The 13,840-nt window shown below is 46.0% G+C and overlaps 2 protein-coding genes across 6 annotated transcripts in view; both read right to left on the bottom strand.

Annotated features, from left to right (window-relative positions):
- Positions 1-1,047: 1,047 nt before the first annotated feature.
- On the bottom strand, positions 1,048-11,057 carry pdpn (podoplanin). The gene is made up of 4 exons (XM_040193456.2): positions 10,000-11,057; positions 4,497-4,931; positions 4,020-4,128; positions 1,048-2,582 (listed from the first exon to the last, which is right to left on the bottom strand). Exons 1-4 carry the CDS (start codon positions 10,061-10,063, stop codon positions 2,576-2,578), a joined length of 615 nt encoding a protein of 204 aa, XP_040049390.2. The 5' UTR covers positions 10,064-11,057; the 3' UTR covers positions 1,048-2,575.
- Positions 11,058-11,292: 235 nt separating this feature from the next.
- The window catches only part of LOC120829398 (forkhead box protein J3), a 39,737-nt gene continuing 37,189 nt past the window's right edge, over positions 11,293-13,840 (bottom strand). For all 5 annotated transcript variants that reach the window (XM_040193453.2, XM_078083897.1, XM_040193454.2 and 2 more), the window contains 2 exons: positions 13,705-13,806; positions 11,293-13,207 (listed from right to left, as the gene is read on the bottom strand). In XM_040193453.2, coding sequence (XP_040049387.2) covers positions 13,077-13,207; positions 13,705-13,806 — 233 coding nt within the window. In that variant the 3' untranslated portion in view covers positions 11,293-13,076. The remainder of the gene's footprint in view (positions 13,208-13,704; positions 13,807-13,840) is intronic.

The following is a 13,840-nucleotide window of genomic DNA, read 5'->3' as shown; positions in this document are numbered from 1 at the left end:
AGCACAAACTCAGAGTCAGCTACAAGTGCCTTGGTATTTCTATTTGCAACTGTGCAGGAAAAAGTACACCCCGTCTTAAATACACCGGGGTGGTTTAATATGGCGGAAAGACACTTTCATGGTGACCTCAGGAAAGAGGAGGGGAACTTTATGTAGTGACTTATTATTATGATTATTATTTTTTATTTCACATGCACACTTTTAGTGTCTTAATTAGCCGCCTCTGGTGGGAAAATTCTGTTGTAACGTTATGACTTTAACATGTGTTCACATGGGCCACAAAGGGCAAGTAGCTAGTGACTATGAGCTCTATTAGAGTATTTGGAAGTGTGTGTTAATTCACAGGGTCAATGCCGGGCCCACCCAGGAAGTGACCCCACCCTGCAGCGACGCACAGAATTCCCCTCTCGCTGAAGGGGAGAGAGGGAGCTGCTGGCCAGCAGCTTCACAGTAGCGACCCATAGCCTCTCCATCTGCCCCTCTCAAAAGACGCCATTGTTCCCGGCAGTCTGAGGCGAGAAAGTGAGCTAAAGAGAGTTATGAGGCTTGCCGGTGGGGCAGAGGGTTGGGCGGTGGGCGTTGGGCCGCTGCCTAAAACCACACGGAGGAGAGGCAGCCAGACAGAGCATCTCTGTGCGACTCACAGCCTACTGTTGGAGCCTTGCCTCGGCCTAACAGCACTGTATCAAAAAGTCCACTACATCACATAAAAAAACACACCCAACTGTCAGTGGGCTCAACCGAATCAACGGTCCGAGGCCATATGTTCCTCCATATTTGGTGTTGTTTGTCTCCCGTGTTTTAAAAAAAAAGAAAAATTAAGCATTACTTGAATGGGCCAATCGGAGTGGACGGCTTTCAATGACGTGTGTGGATTGTGGTGTTTTGGCCAAACTGAAGACCAACTAAAGCACTGCTCAAAAAAAAGAGTTGACTTTTAGACGTTGAAACCGTCACTACGTGTTCTAAATGATTGGAAATGGCGTCGACGATAACCAGATTTTTGAAAAAGCTATTGAGAAACTTCATGCGCGAAAGACAAAAACGTTTTTTTTAAGAGTGTTTTCAGTTTATTATTGAAACAGTATGAACAAAAACACTGCAATTAAATAAAAGGCTTTGAATAGATCCAATGGCACAAATTAAACCTAGAGCTGATGGTACGTGGCAAAGCTGAGGAGAGGAAACAAAGACATGTCGTTGCAAACTTTTGCAGTGTCTAAAACCTATTCATTAAACATCACATCACTCATTGAGTGCACATGTTAAACGAGTTTGTAAAGCAAGCAGAGCGAAGCTGAGACTTCATTATTTGTACACCCATTCGGCACACTTACAATTGCAACAATAACAAAATAGGGCATTACTGCCTAATACTGTGTACTAAAACTAAGTGAAACTATAAAATGTCAACCTGTGCACGCAATCGGGGGGGTTAGCTCATTTTAAGGACCGGTTTGCTGTTCTGGTAATCTAACTATTAACAAAAGTACTATGAAGACATTCTCAAGACAATGCTATCACTATGTCTAATAACCAAGGGCTGTTTCGTAAGCTTTAATATGGAACAAGTCATACTAGCTGTTCTGTCTGGAATGGGTGGCAGTTAAAAAGGTACAGTCAATTCACATTAATAATGCACTTCAAAAGTTAAAGTCCTCCAAACTACCTAGAGAATACCAGAGACAGTGGCACAAACCCTTCTGCTGAATTTCACAGATATGTATTAGGTTTTTATACGTCAGTGTTAAAGTGGGCAGAATGTCACGTTGCTCTTGCAAACGAGGGTGCCTTTTCTTTCCCGTTCGCTGCGTGCTCGCCCTCAGCGCTCATGGGCGCGCTGTGTCAAAACAACTCGTGCACACGGTGCTGCAGACGGTTGGCCGACATATCAGGGATTCTGGCTACATGAGAAAATATTTTAACTGGTGCTCAGGGTTGCTTTAAAAGTTCTGGTAGCCACAACAGCAGCCTGCCTGTATGTACTGTGTATTCTATAATAACAAACGCTCGCCTATGCAACTGCAACATATGAGAAAGTCATTAGCTGTGTGCTATGTAGTCCCCTTGCGTGGTATATATACATTCTGTGGAATTTGGAGCAATTTCTACTGCTGGCACCTTCCATTTGTAATTAACTTCCTTTTGTTTTTTCAGTAATATCCATTTGTGTCATCGGTCATTCTTTGAGGGATACGTTTTATGCCTAAAGGTCAGATAATCCTCTACATTCCTTTCTCTCTTTTTTCTAAACAAAATGCTTTTAAAAAAGGCCTGAAATTCCAAACTACATCCTGCCGTCACCTTGTTTTGTTCTCTCCGGGGGAGCAGTGGGGAGGGATGCGACAGGGAAGATGAGGATGTCTGCTCATGTACCCCGCGTCTCACATACATACAGTTCATACATTAACACATACTAGCCTCCCTCCCCCTATTTGGCAAAAGTCCAGAGTGCTGGTTAGATTAGTTTAGTTACGGTATGGTGCTTGTTTTAATGGTCGTGAATGACGTCACAGTTCAGTAGTTCAGGATTTCCAGAACTTTAAACGCTCCCGCCGCTTGGCCGACTTCTTCCTCAAGGGCTGTGGGATAAAGAGAGATGAGAGTCATATACAGTTCCAGTAGGACAATAGCACCAAGCGGCCTTGATTTCCATCATGGTTATCTCAAGATCACTGGTTGATTATCTTATGATCCAAAAAAAAACATGCCTCATTATCACGAGAAGATTTCCAATAAAACAAAAAACAAAAGTTTGCAGTCAAATCAGCTGACTGTGAATGGTTGGCCCAGATTGAGCTCACTGTGAAAAACTGAAAAGAATCTTTACTTTGGAAGGTGTTTTATACAGAGTAAAAATGGTTGATGTTCAGAATGTTTTAGTCAGGAATAAATGTACTTTTTGCCAAAAATGAATGCGTTAATCATTTGAGATAACAAAGTTTTCTTTCCTCAGATGACAAGATAATCAAATTGTGATCTTGAGAAAAAGAAGAAAGAAAGAATTAGAAAAATATATCTGAGGCTCAACTTTCATCACCATTAATTAATCCGTAAACGTCTTGAGTTTAGCGTAATTTCATGAGGTAAATTTAAATTAACGACAAAAATAGGCACGGTGAAAAAAAGATGGTTTTAGATTTAATTAAAAGATTTAAGTAGTCAATCGATATGCATAAAATAAACAACATACGGTTTACATAAAAGTATATGAGAACCGTTAAAAACACCTTTTCTCTTTGGACTACATGTAACGAACATGAGTGCAGATCTTAGGAAAACATATTGTGAAATAAACCTTCATTTTAAAATAGACCAACATGACAAAAACACGTCAAATAGAACAGAACGACTATGTGTTGCTGCCCCACGTCTGACCAACAAGCCCCCTGTTTGTAAGGATGTGTTGATGTGACTGCTGGTCACATACACAGACACTGAGTCAATAAACAAGCTAATTTTAAGGTCAAATAGAGCAACTTGTCCCCATGAATGCCCAATTTTACTCCTAAGGCCATGACACTGCATCAGGAGAAGTAGCTACAAGCAACAATCTTTGTCTGGGTATTTTTGGTGCGGGGAGACATCTGTTAGTTTGTATATTAGGACCACGATGAGCTTGGAGGGGTTAAAGTGATTAGCTGAAGGAATCAAATAGGGACATTTACAGAAACCACAACGCTGTCTTTTTTCGTAGATTTTTTTGTTCTTGGCAGACCAGTGACACAAGAAACATTCATCATCAGCATCATCAATAGCAGAGACCAACAATGTAGGGCATGACGGGTCACCTCATCCCATGCAGCCACTTCCTATCCAGGTCCCATTACATCACTATCTGTTTTATTACATCATCGGACGGCCCTGTGATGACTAAGAGCTCATGCTGTTTCTTTCGCTGCTCACTTCCTGATGTGATGACTGACTGCACAACATTGGTACAACCTGCATTCACATGGGTTCAAGCTGTGTGTGAGTGTGTGCGTCCGTGTAACCACCTTTAGAGATGAGGTACTTACGAGTATTTTCCCATCCTCCTCACCACAGCGATCACCACGGCGATGGCGATGACCACTGCCAACAGAGCGCCAATCACGACCCCGACTACCTGGCCAGAGCTCATGCCCTCTGTGGGACGGAAAGACAAAGAGAAGAGTTGGCACCATTCACACTTCAGTTGAATTTTGATATAGTGTGATAAATGTTTTTTGCAGACCAGTGAAAGTTTGGTGGGATATTTCTTTCTACAGGTAGATTAACAACCTGAAATTATTACAGAATAGCATGCATGCAAAAGATGGAATAGAGTAATATTTAGTAGTAATAGTAATATTTAAAGAGATTCAAGGCCTGCTACTTGTCAACCCTTTATAGCACGGCCAAACACAACATCCCTCTTCTCCATATCAGGTTGTATGATCCCTGTCAATAATGACGGCTGACTTAAAACTGCCCAACTTAACACCACCTATGCCTCCATCCCACACGTCCCTCACCATCTGACTGTTCTTCAACAACCACCGCTTTTTCTGTCACTGCTTCCGTTGGCTGGACTTCACCCTCTGCTGTGTTACTGGGGTCTGTTATGTCCACTTCAGTGACTATGGGTTCTGGTGATGCAGTAGAAGCAGCTGGGGCTTCCGTTTTCACAGTGTCTTCGGTATTCAATGCAGTGCTGGGAAGCGCCGTCCCGGTGACAACTTCCGTTGAAGCGGCTGCTTCCGTTGCCGTGGCTGCTTCTGTTGCCGCGGCTGCTTCCGTTGTCGCGGCTCCTTCCGTTGCCGCAACATCTTCTGGGGACGTCTCTGGTTCGGTTGCAGGAGGGTCAGGGGTAACAGTCAAGTCCATTGCCGAAGCTTCTGTAACGGCAGGTCCAAGGTCTGCTACGGCACCGTCGCTCTCATCAAGGTCTTTGGGGATCTCTGTGGGGCCTGGGGGCAGAGGTCACAGGTGGGTTACGGTTCAGGTACAATCACTTACTGTGACTGTCGAGCTTCTTTTTGTGGAGCATTCGTATATATATTTGACCCTTGACCACTGATTTGTTAACTTTATATTTTATCATGGTTATAGGTGTGACTCTACGAACAGACAATGCGTTGGAATAGTGAATGTTTGGACTGGCAATGACAATGGTGTGCAGGAAATGTCAAAAAGGTACAAGAAGGTTTAGATTCTTCCTCTACATAATGACGTGACGACATGACAACTTAATTTTCACCAGCGCCGTGATGGCCTGACACGCACACCCCGTGACTTCATAAAGTCCACATCCCCCCCCCCTCCACTCCTTCCCCCCTCCATCGTGTCTTTGAGGCTCTGGGTTTGCGCGTCGGCACGCCACATCCTCTGCCTCATTTCCTGTGGGGTGAGCTGTCCGTTAACCCCACCTCTGAACATGTGAAGGGTGGGGCTGATCGACGCAGAGAGACACCACAACGTGGTCCATTTGCAGTTTAAGCATGTGTAGCTTTTGATTCTCTCTTTATTTAAAAAAAAAGGTTATTTTATTTTAATTTTTTTATATCAGTCTCGTGTAGCGATTTTCAATGATACTTATGTCAGATCTGTTTTTTGTCAGAGCTCAAGGAGCTCAGTGCTTACAGTAAAATGGAGGATCCCATTTTGGATTTAGCATTGGCCAAAATACATGTGTTTATCCTCGTGTCTTTCATCATGGTCTGGACTACGCAGCATGCAGGACTCAACCTAATCATTCCCCTTCAATACCCCCACGTTCAACATCCTCGCAGCCACAACTGAAAGCTTTGCCTGGAGAGCGCTTCCCCAAAACTAAGGACTTAGATTTCAGTGCGGCACCAAAATTACGGTTTACAGTTAACTTTCCACTGACAAGACTTGTTGGCCTGAAATCGCTTATTTTTTCCCTTCCAAACTACTTCTCTCTGAGACCTGTGAGTCATCTACTCTTCGCCTCTGACATCATGCTTTCTCCATCTCCTTTTTATCCAATTGTTTGAAATACTTGAAATAATAGAGACTACTTTAACGTGGGTAAAAATAACCCTGAATGTTCTAACAATCGGTGCAGTCATTCGTTGTTCAGCGTTTCCTAGCATGTTCATTAGCAACAGGCGAGATAAATATAACAACATATTTGTTCCCACTGGTGGTGCAGAGTACTGAAGGTATATCTTTCTTTTTTTTTTAAAGACAGACTGTTTGTTTGGAGAGTCTGTAAGCGATGATAAAATGGTCTGTGCTCCACAGAGCATGGCCCTGCGCCGGCTAATCGCCCGCTCCACCCCAATTGTTCCATTATGTGTTCGGTTCCCACAATTAGCTGTGAGTAGTATTTCCTCCTCACTGTGCAGACTGTCCGGGGTTAATGCAGCTGCTTGGTGAGTCATACAGTAAGTCTGCTGCAGTCTACGTCCGCTCGCCTCTCGTTCCTTTTAACCTCTCGTGTTCATGACCGTGCCGCTCCCCAAGGACACACGTGTTGCAGCTGAAACCTTTGAAAGGGGCCGAATCCCTGGAGAAACCAAAAAGGGAGAGCAATACTGCTTAATAATGTCTCTGTGTTTTTCTATCACTGCTCATGTTAAACCACAGGAGGGTCTGAGCACAAGATCAGAATCTGAACAGGACCCCGTTAAGCTTGGAGTGGAGGTGTGGGAGGGGGGGGGGGGGGGGGGGGTCAATTAGTCAAAGATGTCACTGGATATGTGAGCAGCATGTAAACTCATTAAAAGCTCAGTATGAGAGGATCCGTGCACACATTAGAAAAAAGCAGTCAAGGTTTCTTTTTTCAGTCTTTCAATCGTAGACAACGATTACGTAACTGTGGCCTCGACCTTATTATTCCAAACGTTTGGTGGTGCACTTTTGGTTTGGTTATTTTACCCACGATTACATCATTCTGGCCACACATGTTCTCTCACATCCTCTTCCAGGTAAAGCATAAGAGCTTGAAATCATCAACACTTACCAATCGTAAAAGGGCCAGTCGGCTTATACTGAACGTGCTTGTGTGTGTGTGTGTGTGTGTGTGTGTGGACCTGCGGCTGTAACTGACGTGGCCTTAAAGGGTTGATACATTGAGATTCACTTCACATTTCTCTCACTCATTATGGAACAGCAAAGAAAAGGGAAGTTGGAGTGTAAAAAGGCAGCCCGACAAAAAGAGTTCAAAGTGAGAGAAGCAGGAATGAGTAGTACGGGGACACGAGGAGAAGCCGTGGAGGCCTCCGCGTGGGGGCATACATACATAAAACCTGCAGCGAGAGTGAAAAAAGTGAGGGAGGGACGCGGCGATATGCGAGGGAGTAGCAACCTTCCATCCATTGCAATCACAATCAGCTGTCACTGGGTGTGTGTGTGTTTGTGGGAGAGCCACTAATCGACAGTGCTGTGTGGGCGGGGAAAGGTCCGTGCGGACGGCGCGAGCGTGTCCACCTTTGCGGCCCAGGAATGTCCTCCCTGCGATGGAGGAGGGAACGTGCGAGAGAGACAGGCGTCCTTCCCATCGCAACACACACTTTGACGAGATGCCGCACAACTGGGGATTCTAAACAGGGGGCGGACTATTGAGTGGAATATTCTCAGTCTTGCCATTGACGGCAACGCAATGAAGTCCACAATCGTACAGCAACAGATTGTTTTTTTGCCCTCCTGGTCTGACTTAGATAGGACCGCATGCCCCATCTGGTCCCATCTGGACTCTTATCGCCGGGGGCAGAGACGGGTCCAGATAGATCAAGTGGGCCTTTATTCTTGGATTAGATTAATTCAATTCCTGAAATAAGTAATGAATCCAGGCAGGGATGACATTAAATGCATCCACTTCTAAAAGACAAAATGGAAAGATCACGCGGTGGAATCACAAATACTCCCAACTCCCGTCTGTACTTTCAAACGAGGCCAAACAGACCTTGTTAAAGTTACGTGTGGGGCATTGCGGCTTCCTTTGATAGTGGGAGAGATGACATGAAGCATAGAGTCTAACTGGGGGAAGGACTTGTCCTTAATGTCGTGAGCAACAAATAAGACCCAAATTAAACCTTGTTAACATTAGTTGGACATGAAGTCCAACTCCCACGTCGTAAAACACCCACCCAGTTGTGTAAGTGTTCCTTAGTCAGCAGTCCTCCAGATTTTTTTTACATTCCCTTGGACCACGTCTCACCCTGCCGCACACGTAGGTGCTAGAGATGTGAGACATTTGTGTCAGGACTCCCAGAGGAGACCAACCCATACTGCCACAGTCACCATGGGCTTGGGCCTGGTCCCGGGCTAACAGCGCCTCACACTCCTTTCCATAAACAGATGTTTCTTTCTCCTTGCGGAAAGCTTGGCAGAGCCATTCTTTTCTCTAAAAAATGTTGACGCGAGAGAGGTGCTTCTTTCCTCATGGTCCCTCTTTAACGGCATTTGTCTCATACTTGGAGTGTGAGCTCAACATTTTAGTCATTTCTCAGAACGGGCACGGACAAAGGGCATTGACCTCTCACTTCAGCAGCCAGATGTGACAGGGACGTCATGGGCCCGGAGAGAGGCAGACAAAACTCATTAAGGAGCCCGGAGGGGGGGGTGGGGGGGAAGCAGTGTTTTTTTTTTACAGGATACGTAGGGGTTCGCTAGTTAAGTGAGCAGGCTCGAGGGAGTTGAGAAACCCCCCATTTGTGCAGCACAGCAGTGAAATTAGCTATTTCCTTTGTTTCCACTGAAAGACTCTGCCGGCTGAGCTCACAATCCGCCGGAAAATTTCAAGGACTTTTTTGTTTTTTTCTGCAGGAAAATGGGGCAGACATGACGTCTCCTACCGGTAAAGGTTGTTGTTTTAAAAATAGCCCCCCCCTCCTCCCCCTCTGCTCCCCACGGGCCGGCACCAACCCTGTCCCCCCGAGGTCCAGACCCAGCAAGCTCAACAGGGGGAAGCTGGAGGACTGTTGAGAGACAGCGGAGAAGTAGGAGAGGTATGGGGGGGGGGGGGGGGGGGGGGCAGGGGTTAAGTGGTAAAGCGTATTACCCCACCAAAGATGGGTAAATGCCAAGGGGTGGCGTGCCGCATCGCCTGACAACATGCGGGCAGAAGAGGGTGGGGCGCCTCCCAAAGCTCGTCGCGTTTCGGGTGTTCTCTCTCTCTCTCTCTTCTCGTCTCTCATCCATATGACCCTCTTAAATATAGAGCCTCTCTCTATTAATACATGCACGCAAACCCGCCCTGCCCTGCCCTGCAGCTCGCTGAGGCCTCAGCCCCCCACACACACTCTCCCCCCTCACAAGGCAAAGGAGGGGAGCAGAAAGAGAGAGAAAGAAAGGGGAAAAATACAAACTGGAAGAAAGCGAGGGGAAGAGAGAAAGCACTGATGCAGGGTGGGAGAAGTGAGAGGATGAGGAGTGAGTGTGAAAGGCGACCGAGGACGAGCTCTCGGATGAACGTGCGCGGCGTGCGTTGCTGTTTACGGGGCCCCGTCCCTCCCCTCCCCGTGTATGAGCACTGCTTTGGGAGCCATCCAAAAGGATATTCCTTTCTTCTCCTCTCTTGGCCGGTGCCAAAAAAGCCACAGACACGAGGCAGCAGAGCTCCGGCTATTACGTCACATTTCCCTTTTGGTGTCGGCAAATCAAACCTTGGCTCCAGAGCTCAAGAACGGTGTGAAAAAGACGGGAGGGAGTTCAAATGTTAAAATCAACACATACTTTTTCTGCCCTTGACCAAAATGTGGCTTTTCCATCAGAATAATCATCAGCTAAAGTGGAACATAACAAAAAAAGGCGGCAGTTGAACATATGAAACAAACATAAAGTATTTCAAATGAGTTGCACGTTAATTGCACGTTAATTAGCCGGTGAACACACAAATCAAAACGGAGTTTATTCTGCCCCCTGAAACCAGCTTCCACAGTGTTGCTGTTCATTCGCCCGGGATTAACACAGACAAAGAGCGGTGTGCGGTGGGCACATGGAGGCAGTGGGGGGGCGCAGACACACACACACACGCCGTGTGCTAACAGCAGGACCGACTTCACTTACTTGCATGTGTAAAGGCACAGAAAGGGCCGACCAGGGCCAACACCAGCAGCAGCTGAACGTTCATCGTGGCGAAAAAAGTTCTTCTCCTCCGACTCAGACAACCGCCAGGGATTCCCTCGGGGGGGGCAAAGAGCGCGACACCGGAGCTCTCGCACGCGCCAGACACGCACCAACCGGCCTCTCCGGAGGGGAAGGTGCAGGACAGCAGAATTGAAAAAGAAAAAGTAGGTGAAAGTAAATTCTTCAGGGGGCAGTTTGGTGGTGGTGGAAGTAGCGGCCCGAGATCCGGCTTGCTATCAGTGATAAGAGGAAGAGAAGCGGTGGAGGGATGTAGAAAGGACGAGTGGAGAGAGCTGAGAGTGGAGAGGCAGAGCGGGACTGGCACACAGCGGGACAGAGCAGAGACAGTGTGTGTGTGTGACTGCAGGAGGGAGGGAGGGATGGGGGGGTTGGTACTGGTGGTGGGCTGGGCGGGTCGAGCAGCGAGGGGCAGGTTGGTTTGGGAGGAGGGAATCCGGATTGGGGCAGTAAGGTGGCTTCAGCCCCTTGTGGTCCGGCCCCGTGTTGGATGTGCTCTCTTCTGGGGGCGCAGCCAAGCCTCCAGTGAGCAAACCCTGCAATATCCTGCACACACTGGGAAATACTGATGAATACACCGCTGACGTATTTAAAAAAAACACAAGCTTTTCAAACTATAAACTGGCCGACTCATACGATTAGAAAGCTAAAGCAACAGGTCCTGAAAATGCTTTCTGAATGAACAGAGTGAAATGTTAACAGAACAGTTAAGAGCCAACAGAAAGAAAGAGAGAGAGAGAGAGAGAACATAGCTACCTATCAGCACCCTCACCGGTACCTAAGGGTTAAACAATCTGTATCGATTTCTCAAACCATCAACCATCTTGTTCTCACAAAGGAAAAGCAGCAAGCGGCGCGTCTGTGGCTGACGGACCGAAGCAAGAGAGCGCCGCTGATCAAACGGGTTTCCCCGGTGAAAAGGAGCCGCAAACACAGTTAGAACATTGTGTGACTTTCACACAAGCAAGCATGGGTGGTCTGCCGGCTTTAAGCGTGATGGAGGGCAAACAGGCCGCTGCCCGGCACGAGGCTGACACCTGTTGGACAACAAGCAGCCACAACGCCAAGTCTCCGCTCTTTCAGTGTAGTTTAGATTTTTTTTTCCCCCCTAAGATGTTGGATTTAGAGACAGTTTTATCACTATAGCAAGTTGCAAACGGTCTGTTAACTCAAACACGCCGACAACTGGTTGAATGACGACAGCAGAAGTGCAGGTTTGCGCAGTAAAAACGGTTGATGACATTTTAATAAACACTGAAACAGATTTGAACTGTTAGATTGCCATACACAGATTATTTATAACACACGAAACGCCAATGCCATTTTTTACCACTTATTTACAATATACTGAAGATATGTACATACGGTGTCTCCTGAAGGACAGATAACAAAATACTTTCTCTCCATTTGCTGTTTTCTTTTTTCAGTCTGTGTTTTTCGAGGGCAAACATAGGAGTAACGTATTGTTATTTACAGGGACAACAACACACAAACATACTAGATATATATGCTGGTCACTGTTATACAGCATGTAGTGGCAATAATAAAGATTTTTTTTAATTTTTTTTTCACTATGAGACCTTGTTTAGACCATTCGAAACAATCACTGAGATCCTCTAAAAGAAAGAGCACTTTAAAGTCCCAAATTTCACTTTGTACCCACATAATACCAACAAATTACTTTTTATATCCTATGAATATTTTTTGAGCTGTACGGAGCTGTTTGTTCAATGCAATCTGAGAAGACTATACACACTTGTACACACAGACAAAATTAATCATCACAGTAAGAAAAGTTGAGCCTTTGTTTAGTTTTCACTGATCTATTTCTTTTTTTTTTTTTAAATGCCATTTAAAGAAATATAATCTTGATGTTTTTTCTTTTATTTCTGTTAGCTAGATCCTACCAAGTTTGGTCCTGTGCAAAAACTGCTAGCCGTCTCCTAAGCGAGGCATCTTGAGTCCGGACCTTCTCTGCCCGGTCATAAGTGATAATATGCACTTTCCCAAAACGACAGAACCATGAAACGTGGAAATAGATTTGTATCCTCGCTGCCAAAGTCCAACTCTTGCCGGCGTCTCACTTTTATCTTAATTAGCGCTTGCTTGATTGAGCAACTGAAAAGCCTCTTCCACACTATTTTCCATCCGTTAGCTTATAAGCTGACCAATGAGGGTTTGAATCGGGTCATCGGCGACAGAAGCGAACAACAGACAGCGAAGCTCGCGTACGGATGCGTGAACGGCTTTGCGTTGGTCTGATGTGGTATGTGAATGTAAACGCCCTGAGAACATGGCACCATGGACACGCACACAAACACACGACGACGACAACAACACTGAACTAAAAGTTTAGACTTCAATGTGACAGAACAAACATTAAGAGCGGATTGTGGTGCATAGAACTTTTTGGGGGCAACGGAAGCTTTTATGGTGCCAGTTTTAACCAGCAGGTGATGCTTCACTCAACCACTGACTCGAGCTGCACAATTACTACTTTCCTCTTCGTAAATCATCCTTCTATATGTAGGCTGCAAAGAGGGAACACAGATGCCCAGATACAAGAAGGATGAAATAGTTTGTTGAATGTGTGTGTGTGAGAGATGAGTTTCGACAAAAAAACAAAGTTTCTATTCACTTCAGGCACAGGCGCTGGAATTTTGCAGATACGGCACAAAAAAAACCAATTCACCAACAAATTGACACGTGTAACCCTGTTGGCACTGGGGGACATGACGTGGGGCAATTCTCAGAGCTTCAGACTTCATTTTTGCATCTCTTCTTGGTCCAATCCTGTGTAAGTCTCATTGTTTTGAATGATAGTCCTTAGATTCAACATCCAGTCCAGCAGGATCAGAAAAATAACCTTCTGTCCGTTTTCTGTTTGATTGTCCTGGGTTTCTTTTTCCACGCAGGTGAAAGGGTTGTCTGCTAGTTCCACACTCACCTGTCACCCGCGTCTCATCTCCAGTCTCTAAAGACTTCACCCGCGGCCAAGTTTAGACGATGGAGTCCCAGTCAAAGTCGTCCTGGATGTCGTCCGCGGCCAGCATGCGTCTCACCTGGAAGTGTCCCAGAGGCAGCCTGTGCTGCTGCTGCCGCTGCTGCTGGTTCAGCTGGCTGAGATGACCTGAACATAGAGGGAGAGCAGAGCACTAGGAGATGCTGTTGCACCAAGTGATGGAGGAGCTTTGCACAGGGGGGGGGGGGCACTGTTTGAGTAATGGGAAATGTAGGAACCAGTGTGTTTTGTAGTTGACTGGAGACTAAATCAATCAATGCAATACTAAATTGCTGTAGTAACCCTTTAATAGGTACCTGTTACTTTGTCAATGCTGCAGTCTGTCACGCCTTGTGTATTTATATTTCGTAGTAAGAGCACATGTTACAATGTCTTAATAAACACGGGGAAACCTAAAAACTTGAATGTAGATTCTTTCATCTTTTATGAACGTTGGTGTTTGACATTACATCTTGCTTTTTTACTCCATGGTGTCATATTACTGCTATCAACTACCGATCAAACACACACACACACACACACACACACACACACACACACACACACATCTACTCTTCACTGGCCCTGCTCCTCCTGACCTGCTAAGAGTGCGGTGGAGGAGTCACCTGTCATGGTGGGAGCTGTGTTGCTCATGGGAGGCATGTGGGGGTACCCTGGTGGGCCCATCAGAGAGGAGATGCTCTGTCTCGAGTCGATGTACAGGTTCCCTGTGGGATGACAGACGAGAGGGCAATGACTTAA

This window comes from Gasterosteus aculeatus, chromosome 2 (genome assembly GCF_964276395.1).
Source record: "Gasterosteus aculeatus chromosome 2, fGasAcu3.hap1.1, whole genome shotgun sequence".
Classification (NCBI taxonomy): Eukaryota; Metazoa; Chordata; class Actinopteri; order Perciformes; family Gasterosteidae; genus Gasterosteus; species Gasterosteus aculeatus.
The sequence above is the reverse complement of the archived record's forward strand: the minus strand, read 5'-3'. Positions and strand labels throughout refer to the sequence as shown.